Here is a 12,439-nt window from a genome sequence, read left to right as displayed (position 1 = left end):
TGGCCATTAGGTTATTTCCTTAGTTGCATTTCATCTTCTCAAATAAATTTCATTATTGAGTGATTGAGGGAATCCTCCATGATCTGTATACAAATGGCAACCCATGTTAATATCAAATCTTATTTTGTGTTGGATGTCTTTTTTATATTGTGTCGGTTTATAATGGCCTAAGCAATTTTACATCCACAATGTTTGGTGGAGATATCTTGTACTACTACAAGAGATTCCCCTTTTGTAGACATAGAACTCTTTCTCATTCATTGTACCCCCCAACATGAGTTTTCTATTTTGAGTTTTCTATCTTTTAAATTAGATAAATGATTATTGGGGTGAAAATGATGGAGAAATGCTTTCATTGGTTTGAATACCACACCCCAAAGTTTTAGACATGTTAATTGGATTACCATGTTCATTCAAGAAAGCCCTATTTTAAACTCGACTAGACTGAAAATCTACAAACTCAAAGGACAGAGAATCTAGGTTCCACAAAACATAAACTCTTAAGAACTTTGATTCATTTGTGGTAGAGGGAATGTTTAGGACTTCACTAGGGAAGAAAACATGAAATTTGGATATCAAACATTTCAAGGGCAGTCTGTATGCACAAAATCAAACATACACCATATATTGCAAGGGCATCTTGATCAAGGTCCCATTTCCTACGTCTTGAAGAAATCAGTCAGGCAAGACTATTTATAATGGAAAAGGTTGGGAATGTTTAGGACTATTGAGTTCAAGATTTAGGAATTCTAACTTCACTAGGGAAGAAAACATATCAAACATTTCAAGGGCGGGCAGTCTGTATGCACAAAATGGCATCTTGATCAAGATCCCATTTCCTACGTCTTGAAGAAATCAGTCAGGCAAGACTATTTATAATGGAAAAGGTTGGGAATCTTAAGCAAGGTCCCATTTCCTATGCTCTTAAGAAAGTGGCTGAGCAAGACTATGTATTATAGGAAGGTTAGGCAAGACTATTTATTATGGAGAAAGTAGGGCATCTTGACCACGGTCCTATTTTTTGCGTCCTTAAGAAAGTGGTCAACTATAACTATTTCTTATGAAGAGTGTCATCATTACTCTCTTAAGACATTGGTCAACTATGACTATTTATTATGAAGAATGTCACCATCTACTCGTTGCGTCTTGCAATACATATGAGTTTAAATAGTGCAATGTGCTATGCTTGCAATTTCATTTGCCCACTTGTGAATGCAATACAATTGTAATTTGAGTTTGTTGAAGTGAAAAGAAGGTATGAGATTGGAATGATAGATTGCCATACATGCTTTGGGATCTCTCTACAAACAAGGATAGCTCAATGGCACAAGGAAGACACAATTTATAGTATAATTGGTCAAAGCATTATTAAAAGAAACATGAGATTCTTAGAAGGTATGAGATTGGAATGATAGATTCCATACATGCTTTGGGATCTCTCTACAAACAAGGATAGCTCAATGGCACAAGGAAGACACAATTTATAGTACAATTGGTCAAAGCATTAACATGAGACTCTTAGAAATCAACCCTAACCTAACTCTCTTCAAGAAGTGCCACCAAAGAGAAAATCAACTAACAACCATTAGCGCTCATGTCTTTAATCATGACATGAGCTGCACTTCAAAAGTTTCCATTACGAATGTCTTAAAGAGTTTAATTAAGGATGATTTGAGTTGAACTTAAAAGGTTTCCATTAACAATTCCCTACTTGCAAGCTAATTTTGTGAAACAATTCCAAGCATATGATGGGAGAGCAACTGGACAAACATCTGACCTGTTTTCTATGTTGATAATGTACATTGATAGAGCTTCTTTGTTCACTAATCAAAGAAAGCTTGATGAGCAGCCTGCATGAAGACTTCAAGCTGCCTGACTTTTCTCCAGGAGATCCGCCAAGTAATGCGCCACGGATTCGAAACCCAACTGTTTGGCTGCCTACAGCAAACATCATCAGCATCCAAAACGAAAGCTAGAGCAAATCATCATCTCCAACCATAATTTAGCACTACCTTTGTATATGGCGATCCCGGTCGGTGCAATTTTCCTTCTTGACAGACAGATAGAACTGACAACAGCAATTCTGTTAGAAAGAAGCGCATTCGGCTTGTAGTAAGATTAGAGCACAAAGGCACACGGAAAAAGGGTACCTATTACAAATCCAGTAAGGCCTCGAGCCTTGCTCCTCGGCGCAATGCGGGCAGAGCCAATCTTGTTTCTGATTAACTTCCTGTATCTCTACACATCCAAATGAAGTAGACGTTTATCACAATGTGCGGTTTTGTGAAGCACATTCTTGGATAACTCAGATTCGCGGCCTAACCTTCTCCGTAACGGATTTTCAAACAAGCTCTGCAGAATACTCCTGTACTGGAATGGCATCTCGAACAGTCGGTCTTTCCTGCGTCATCCAAATCCATCGAAGATATATCAATTCCGCTTCGCCAACTTTACAACGTTCTTTTCCGGAGAAAGAGAAATGTGCCCACCTATGCAAGGCTTGGAAACATCCCTCTCTCCACACCGATCGCAGTTTTCTTCGCCGCATAGTTTCTTTTGCCTGGACATGAAAGACGAGGATGAATAGGAAACCTACCCTGCCAATCCTCCAAACTCTTCGTAACGCATCCAAGGAGTAGTTCAGTAGCATGGACAATCGCAAAAGTGAAAATAGCCGACATTACCGGCAAAAATGGCAGCAGATGCCCACGATAGCGTCATAGAGAGTCCCCCTCTCTTTGTTTCTACAACGATACGCCGAAAGAGCCGGTGACACTTTTAGATTAGCTGGACAATTCTTGGGCAATGGAGCATTTGCAGGTCTCATTGCCTCCATGTCGCAATAGTTGCGATAGGTTATTTTACCGATTGGTCGGGTTAGTTGGAGCTTTGTCATGTCTGAACTCTCAAGACTCGAAGGGTGTGCCGACTCTTGGGCGTAAAACCCTGCGAGAGGCCAAGCTGAATCAATTAAGGTACTCTAAATATTGCGACTCTGAGAACCTCTGGCAAACAAGCGGCATGAGAACGTCAAGCTAAACCGGTCCAGAGCGGTAACGGTTAGGTGAATGTAGAACACACAAGCCATTAACGCTCCGACGCTGCTTAACAGAACAATGCCCAACTTCGATAAGAAGGTCGAGGACGCATAACCTGGTGGGGGAATGTGTCTCAAACGTTCAGAGCGACGAACAACCCGTTCTAGTAGCTCGGGCGACTTCAATTTTGCTCTGCTCGGTCCCAGGGGCGTCGTTTTTTTGGTAGCCTTGAAGAAGGAGGTGAGGTTGGCGGCGTGTTTTTGGACTCCCAGAGCAGCCATGCGGGCCTGAAGAGAGAGCGAGAGACGGCACTCTCAAGCAGATCACGCAAAATGCTCGAGAAGCAAGACAAGGTGGGCAGGGGACGATGCACTTACGCGGTTCTCAGCGATGCGTTGAAGTCTGAGAGATTCGTAAGGGGAAGGAGAAGCAGAGGCAGGGAGGAGGGTTGAGTCCTTGTGTGCGTGAAGTTCGTCTTCCTCGTTGAAGCTTTCATGGTGCTGATCTGATGCTGCTTCTTTTGCATGAGCGGCCTTATGAGGTCTGTGCTGTACTCCATCTGATTCCTGCTGCGTCTTGTGCTTGTGCAATGCTTGAGCAGGAGAAGAGCAGTGGGAAGAGCGAGACCTGGTTGTAGCAACCATTGCTACTTATTTTACAACAGAGATGGCTGTCTTCTTCTTCTGCTGCTGGTGTTGCCATATCTTTCTCAAACGGCTAGTTTCACACGTTTCTCAGCCGTAAGTATCGTCCAGTACGCCAATCTCCACCGTCCGATCTCCTTAACCAAATCTCAATGGAATTACGTGTTATTCACACAAATTGCAATCTGGGAGCAATCTGGGAGCGAAGGAGAATGGAGACCTGCAAAGCAGGTTCCACGAGGTGCAGTAGGTTGGTGCTGGTCGAGGCCGCGTCGGGGGACATCTTCCCTAGAAGTCATCCAACGAGTAGCATGACTTGTCTATGACGGGTTTGAGACCCGCTCCGCTAGGTCTCAAGGTGGGATCTTAAAATGTCTTTAATTTCAAGCAACAAAAGTTTCAAGACCCCCTACACCATAGGCACCACTTGGCTTGGCTCTATGCTAGTTTACTCAACATGTGATGTTAATTGAGGGGTAGAGCATTCACCCCCCCTTCCCCCAAAAACACACACTTGCACTCTCTCTCTCTCTCTCCCCATTGCAAGTTTTCCAGAATTCTCGGTTAGAAGCAAGCATCATCTTTATTTGCCAAAAGAAAATTGGATTTATACATTGGTAATAATCCATGCATTGTCTCATAACATAATAATTATTAATATAAAAAGATGGGAGCTAAAAAGAGAAATAGCAACTATATGTTTCTCAACTCAGAATTTGTGAAAGCATGATCTCAGTCTTCCAGTCATGTTCATGCATCCAATACATACGTACACACATAAGAAACTCTATGTATTGGCAATGCCATGGAATGAGCTCACTAAACCTCTCTAAGCATAGTTTTGATTGTCCATTGTTGTAGCTATGCCTTAAGATAGAATCTAAAAGCTGGGTGAGGACTACATGCCATTGGATTTCACTCTTCCCTTGGTGGGCATATCCCCAATCAATGCATTCCATGGTACAATATTCCTTGTGGACAATGCATCAAACAATTATTGGTCTTCAACCACACTCTCACATTTAGCATAGATGTCTTATGGACTCCCTACCATGAGAGCATTGGTCTAAAAAAAAACCTTGCTAATTTGATAATGGACCTCCTTTAAGACATGCAAAGTTGATGTGTTGCCACATAGTAAAGCTACTTGGTGAAAGACCTTGCTCTGCATTTGTGCATAAAGGTTAAAAGCTTTTTCAGACCTGAAGATCATTGTACTCCATGTAACCACATTATGATGAGGCAATTCATGAAAGACACACCGTGCACCATCACATTGCACATACATTGCCACCAAAGTGGTTCCCTTAAATAAAGTAGACTTGAAGCTACTCATAAAAACTTTGGAGTTGAGGGATCTACCTTTCACCAAGCATCTTGTTTTTTCAAACTTCATGTCAACTTGATTGACCTCTTCTAATACTGCAAGGCTATTACAAGCCTTCACTACAATGAATGTCGGGCATTCAGTTGGACACCTTCTTGCTACGTCCCAGCATAGAAATTTAAAGCTGGCACACCCTCTTCCTACTTGCTACAACCCATGGTCATGGCAAATTAAGAAAAAAAACCCTCCATGCATCCTCCATGTCCTCACATTTTATGTACATATCCACCAAAGTATTTCCCACAAATACATATAAGAGTAAGCGACTCTTTACTACTTGGAAGTGGATGGATCTAACATTCCATCCTACTACCATGGATTTGTAGTCAAGCTGCTCGCCACCTTTCACTATTGCCAAGGTACTGCAAGCCTTCAATGCACCAACAGATGTTTGATTATTTGGACGCAGGCCTTCCCAGAACATCCATGCATATGGATCCAAAGCTAGGTGACCCTAACCCTTGTCTTGCTAGGCATATCCCAAGGTCATGCAATCCTAATGAGGCAGTTCATGGAAGACATGCCATGCATCCTCCAAGTTCCATTATAGCGTATACATATCAACCAAGTTATTTTCCACCAAAACTTGTGAATCAGAACCACTCTTTATTGAGTGTGAGTGGATAGCTTCACCTTTCTCCATGCATCCTCTTTTTCCAAATTTCTCATTCCCTCTTCCAATCCTATCAAGCTACTATAGGCTTTTAGTGCACTGACAAAATGTTAGATGGTTTGGTGTGACACTTTCATGGTACATCCAAGCACGTACCATCTCATTGCCTAGCATACCATAGAATCAAGACATTCCAAGGAACCATAGTATGTTGAGAAAATTCTTGAAAAACACACAATGCATCTTCCATGTTCCCACATTTCACGTACATGTCTAGTAATGTGGTTCCCATGGATGCATCTGTCTCAAGGCCCCTCTTCACTTCGCATGATTAGATTACCTAACCTTTCTCCAAGCATCCTATCTTTATAAGTTTTCTAGAGACTTGCTTCTACTTTTTCATAGTTGCCAAGCTAGTGCGATCTTCAATGTAGCAACAACGGTTCGATCACTCGATTGGATACCTGCTTGTGCAAATAACTCCAAATCATGCTCACCTTCTTCTTGGTCAGCATACCCGAGGATCATAATGTTTGAGAAGACATTGTCCTTAGATATGTTGTCAAGCACACGGTGAAACTCTACCATGCTCCCACGTCTCACTTGCATATGAATCACGTTGTTTGCCTCAACCATGCTCTTTCTTGCCTAAAGTTCCTTAATGTCGCTCCTTTGAGACAATCTCTTGTAGACACCATTTCCAGTCCTACATGCGCTAACAGAATAATTGCAAATGGGTAGCCTATAGCAATAATCAATCAATGAAAATGCAAGGAGGGTAGCAAAGCAAAGTATCTCCAATAAAAAAAGAGAGAGTGAAAAGGATGATACAAAAATAGAGCGCATCTTCGTACCATTCTTTTAAAGGCCTAGAGACCCCTAGAACAAGTGCAGGTAAAGGAGTGTGTCCAAATGGAAAGAGGTCTTTGGCAAGATCCTCCATCCCTTCTAGATGACATACACTTGAAGCCAAACATTGGAGCCATTTGTCTGAACAAAAGCTGAATACTAGACCCGTTCTCCCGTAAGCCTAATCCATATCCCAACAAACATGACTGATTTCCCTTGCATGATGTCAAATCGATTGTCTTCGCAAACATCAACTGTACTTAGTTCAAAGGAAAGGTATTGGGACTTTGATTAACAATAAGAGCTTTGAGTTAAGGATGCCCAAGGTGAAACCAACAAAGCAAGTAAATGCTCCTTCAAAGCAAGCTTGCAATTGCAGTTAGTAGCCATCGATACACCACCTCCTCACCTTCACAGGACCTACCTTGCTTTGCTCGCCTCTGCTTTAGCTCGTTTTTCCCGACGGAGCTTCAATTTTCGAATCACTGCCACCAAAAAACCCAAAAAACCCCAAGAAACACCCAAGGGGAGGAGAGGAGCCGAGAAAGAAAAGAAACCAGCAATGCTACTTGTCATGCTACTCCATGTTAGGGGCAAAAGCAGCAACAGTAAAGAGGAGCTAGGGGGGGAGTCCTTAGATCATTAGTCCTTAGATTATTATTAATACGTTGTATCTAGTTTATTAATGAGATATGAAAAGACGGAAGTTTTAGGGGCAGGCGGAGAACTGAATAGGCACGGCAACCGTGAAGGAGTTATGTGTGCCGGTTAGATAAGAGAGAAGAGAGCGATCATTCAGAGAGATCAATTGAGGCTCATTAATGAGGATCGGAGCAAGGATCAGTGCTATGTATCAGAGAGTACGGTGTTGTACTGCTCGGAGAAATGTTATACAGAGATTCTATTGCATCTGCCTTATTGTTTTATCATGAATGATTCTGTCGATCACTGTTCTACTCTATGAATTTTCATACGCAGTTCTGAAGTACGATTACGCATGTAAATCTGTCGCAGTAGTGCGTTTCGAGTTAGTCTTCAGAGTAGAGAGGGCTAACACTTTGGCGACCACGGAAGATTTCCATGTTCGTCGCGGTGGATTCCCCCGGAGAGGTTGGATGCTCCCCATCTGTCACACTCTGATTCCTCGGTGCGAGGCCTAGCGCATGAATGACGCTGGGAGTGAGCCAGGGGGAACATCGCGCTCTCCGGAATGGCCTCGGGAGCCTGCAACTCCAGTATCGGCACGTACAACCCGCGAGGAACGGCATGACAGATATGTGGCTCAACGTGATCTTCTCTTCGGCTTCTTCACGGATAGTGAGAGTAGTAGCCGCTCTGACACACCTCCGCTGATCCCAGGAGAGGAAGGTCCAGTCGTTTCCGGTGTTCAGGAGGAAGGCGAATCCTCCGGACGCAGTAGCCCGTTCGATTTAACAGGTACTCCTCCGGAAGACGAAGCGTCACCGTTGCGGAATTCCCCACCACCGAGTCCCAGGAGACGGGAGGGTGGTGTCCCTGCAGGAAGCGGAGCCCCAGGTCCGTCACCCGATCCCGGTAGGGGAGGTGGAGGCGGTGGAGGCGGAGGCGGGGGTGGAGTTCCGGCGGTAAGCAGCGCGGCTATTCCACCACTGGTATCCAGGATGACGGTGAAGTACCCCAAGTTTTCGGGACGGGATAAGGAGGATGCGGATGCACATATACTGTCATTTGAGATGGCATGGATGGTGAATACGGCTCCACCAGTGCAAGCGACAGATCTTATGAAGATGGCGACTTTCATCCCGACACTGCAGAAGCAGGCGGCAGTATGGATCGCGCAATATGGAGCTACCCATTTTGCCACGTTTGATCTACTGCGGGATGCCTTTTTGCTCCGGTTTCGGGAGGACAAGACCCGTGTTCATGTCCTGGCCAAACTGGGGAAACTGGAACAGAAGAACCAAGAAGTGGAGGCGTATGCGGCCAGGTTTCGGTTGTTGATCCGCCGCCTCGATGCAGCAACTACTCCAGCAGTCCCCATCCAAAATGCTTACTTCATGGAGGGGCTGAATAAAGGATTGAAAAGGTCCCTGGCATCGTTGGATCTGGAAGCTCTTTCATTGGAAGAAGTTGTCCAAGCAGCGGTGAGGGCGGAACAAGTCCTGTTTACTTCCAAGGGAAGGAAAGGAAAAGTGAAGTATGAGGAGGCTGAGGGAGACTCCGATACTGATACTGAGGAGGAGTCGGATCAGTCGGATGAGGAGGAGGACAAACGTTCCATGAGGCGGAAGGCTGGAAAAGCGGCAGGGAAGTTATTTCCGGAAGGATCTGCTGCCGGAGCCAAAAGCCGGGATAGTGGAATAGGGTCCTCTTCAAAAGTTCGCAAGGATACTTGGTGTAATCGGTGCCGGAATGCAGGACACTTAGCAGAGGAATGCGGTTTGAATGAGCGGTGGTGTGCGATTTGCCAAACAGCGACGCATACCACGGAGATCTGCCGCTATAACGCACGAATAGCCCCGACACCAGCGGTGGCGGCGGTAGTTGCGGCACCAGCCGCAGCACCAGCCGCGGTACCAGCCGCACCGGCGAAAAGACCTTGGCGGCCGAGAACGGCTGGAACAGGTGCAGATGAACCAGCAGGGGAACGGACGTTCCTATGTTTTTATTGCAATCAACTCGGACATCGAAAGGTCGATTGCGAATTATTCAAGCGCCACAAGGCGGAAAGGGAAGCAACCCGGGGATCCGGAGAAGGCAAGTCCGCACCAGCAGTGAACGCGGTTCTGATTATCGAATGTGATGATGACAGTCCGCAACAGGATAGCAAGGAGCCTAGTCCGCAGTCCGAAGAAGTACCGGAAGTACCGGCGGGTGTCCCTGTTGAAGACAACGTGGGAGGAAGGGCGAGCGGAGATGTGCTCGTGGTCACACGATCCCAGGAAAAGGTGCGGGACTACAAGGCCCCGCAAGAGAAGGGGCGACCCCCGGCGTTGGATTGGCAGGCACAACAACAGGTGCGGTCGACGGTCGGTGAATGGGTCCAGAAAACCCCAACGGTGTTACCTAGGCCTAGCGCGGAAAAGGCAGTCTCGGTGACGGAGAATGGTGCGACGGTGGCAAGGCGCCTGCAAGGAGACCAGCCAGAAGCGACTTGTCTACCTACCAGTCAGAAGGACAGCCTGATGACCGGCAAGGAGGGTGTTGAACCATATGATTTATGGCAAGATTTGCGGAAACAGCAAATACACATGACAATGGAGCAATTGTTAGCATTGGTACCCAACTTCCGGAATTCTCTCATCAAACAATTGACGGAACCAGTCAGGGCGATGGAGTCGGAGATGGAAGCGGTAACAATGGAAGTGTCGCCTGACGGATCTGCAAAGCCTGAAGCGGAAGAACAGCCTCCTGTTTTTGATGAAGCGGTCCCGGTAATTTTCGTAACGCTGGAGAACAGCCGTGTGGGAGGGGTGTTGCTGGACGGCGGGTCTGGCGTCAACATCCTGTCCGAACAAATGCTGGTGCCGTTGGGTATCACAAAATGGGAATCCGCACCCTTCGCCGTTCGGATGGCGGACCAACGGAGAGTGCAGCCGTTAGGATTGCTCCGTGGATTGAAAATGGAGGTTTGCGGCGTGAAGTTCGAAATCGCTGCGGTGATTCTCCGGATGGAGGATATTAGCGGGTCATACCCGTTATTGCTCGGAAGACCGTGGTTGCGGCAGGCCCGTGTGAAACAAGACTGGCAATCCGACCGCATCACCATTCGGAAAGGAAAAAAGAAGCTGAAGCTCTCGGTACATACCAAACAAGGGCTGAGGACGCCATTCCGACCGACGATGGCGGAAGGTATCCATATGATGGACGGAATGGGGGTCGAAGAGGAGGATGACTACTTCAGTAGGAATACGGAGCTGGTAAGCTTGTTCGAGGTAGATGTGGTTGCTGTTTTAAAGCAATATCAGCATCAGCTTCCCTCGGCTACGCAGGAGTCATCCAGTTCCACGGAAGAACCAGTCGAAGGGAGTCTACCGGAAGGCACAGGAGACATGCCGGACGAAGCGGGAGTGGCGGAGGCGGAAAGAGTTTTCGAGCAGGAACTCCGTCGCTCGCGGAGGGTCAAAGAAGACGAGCTGCTGGATCTTAACCTCGGAACGGAGGGGGAGCCAAAGAACGTTCGTGTCAGTGCAAAGCTCGACAAAGGATTTCGGGGAAAATTGGAGACATTGCTGAAATCCTTCAAAGACGTGTTCGCCTGGGACTACACAGATTTGCTCGGCATCGATCCCAAATTCTATCAGCACAGGATCAATCTGCAGAAGGATGCGATACCGGTTCGGCAACAACGGTATAGAATGAATCCGCACTATGCCCAGAGGGTGAAGGAGGAGCTGGACAGGTTGCTAAAGGTCGGGTTTATCTGTCCGGTTGACCGTGCAACGTGGCTTTCGCCAATCGTGATTGTTCCGAAAAAGAATTTGAAGTTGCGGGTCTGTGTTGACTACAGAAAGCTTAACGCGGCGACAATCACGGATCCGTTTCCATTGCCATTTAATGATACTATGCTGGATACAGTGGCAGGTCACGAGATGTATTCTTTTCTGGATGGCTTCAGTGGGTATAACCAGGTGCAGATGGCACCAGAAGATCGAGAGAAAACAGCCTTCATCACGGAGTGGGGAGCATTTGTTTTCCTGGTGATGGCATTTGGGCTAAAGAATGCTCCGGCAACATTTCAACGCATGGTCCAAGAGATATTTCATGATTATTTACTAATCTTTATGCAGGTATTTCTGGACGATTTCAGTGTTTTTGGGAGTCGCGAGCAGCACCTTGAGCATCTGAAGAAATGCTTAACCCGGTGTAGGGAGGCACGGTTGTGTCTGAACCCTATGAAATGTGCATTCGCCGTGGGCAGCGGTATGCTGCTAGGTTGCATTGTCTCGGCGGAAGGCATTGCGGTGGATCCGGCGAAGGTCGAAGCGATTCGGCAGGCAAAGGTTCCTGGCAATGGTAAGCAGCTCGGGAGATTCCTAGGGCAGGTTAAATGGCACAGCCGCATGCTGCGGTATCTGGCGGATGTGGCGACACCACTGTATGACCAACTCAACAAAGTACCGTTAGTCTGGTCTTCTGCTTGTGACTTAGCTTTTCGACGGCTCAAACTGATGTTGGCGACAGCACCGGTGGTTCAGCCGCCGGATTGGGCGAAGATGTTTCATGTCTTCGTGGATGCCTCGGACGTGGCTATTGGTAGTGTCCTCATGCAGGAAGCGACAAGCAAGTGGTTCCGACCGGTGTATTATGCAAGTCGCAGGTTGTCAAAAGCCGAACGGAATTACTCTACTACGGAGCGGGAAGCATTGGGGATGATTTATTTCGTAACCAAGTTTCGTCACTACCTGTTGGGGAATCGGTTCACGTTTCATGTGGATCATTCCGCCTTGTTGTATTTGGTACACAAGCCCGAGCTCACTGGAAAGTTGGCCCGGTGGATGCTGCTTTTACAGGAGTTCGACTTCACGGTGGTCCATCGACCAGGAAGTACACATGCCGTAGCGGATTACCTTTCGCGGTTGGAATCTGGCGAAGACCCGATGGGTGTGGAAGACGATTTTCCGGATGCCCAGCTGTTCGAACTGGAGGCGGTGGTACCGTTAGCTCCAAAGACGTGGTACGACGACATGTTTCACTTTGTCGACACGGGCCAGATGCGCGACGGAATGTCGCGAGACCAGCGGAAACGGCTCGCGCTCAAGAGCAGAGACTTCCGGATCATTGCTGACCAATTGTATAAAAAGGGGCTGGATGGTGTGTTGCGACGGTGTGTGTACCCACATGAGCAGGAGGTCATCCTGGAAGAGGCTCACCAAGGAATCAGCGGTGGACACTTCGCAGGAGAAGTCACCGGACGAAAGGTACTCCA

At 46.8% G+C, this 12,439-nt stretch overlaps 1 protein-coding gene across 1 annotated transcript; it reads right to left on the bottom strand.

Moving 5' to 3' along the window:
- Positions 1-1,782: 1,782 nt before the first annotated feature.
- Positions 1,783-3,714, bottom strand: LOC147882245 (uncharacterized). Its single transcript, XM_087401995.1, has 8 exons — positions 3,416-3,714; positions 3,154-3,325; positions 2,685-2,946; positions 2,490-2,560; positions 2,324-2,401; positions 2,151-2,238; positions 2,013-2,068; positions 1,783-1,934 (listed from the first exon to the last, which is right to left on the bottom strand). The coding sequence occupies exons 1-8, from the start codon at positions 3,680-3,682 to the stop codon at positions 1,864-1,866; spliced, it is 1,065 nt and encodes a 354-aa protein (XP_087258121.1). The 5' UTR covers positions 3,683-3,714; the 3' UTR covers positions 1,783-1,863.
- Between the last annotated feature and the right edge of the window lie 8,725 nt (positions 3,715-12,439).

The sequence above is a fragment of the Dipteris shenzhenensis genome, chromosome 30, assembly GCF_047967505.1.
Source record: "Dipteris shenzhenensis isolate YYH24624 ecotype China chromosome 30, Dip_SZ_1.0, whole genome shotgun sequence".
In the NCBI taxonomy this organism is placed as follows: Eukaryota; Viridiplantae; Streptophyta; class Polypodiopsida; order Gleicheniales; family Dipteridaceae; genus Dipteris; species Dipteris shenzhenensis.
The sequence above is the reverse complement of the archived record's forward strand: the minus strand, read 5'-3'. Positions and strand labels throughout refer to the sequence as shown.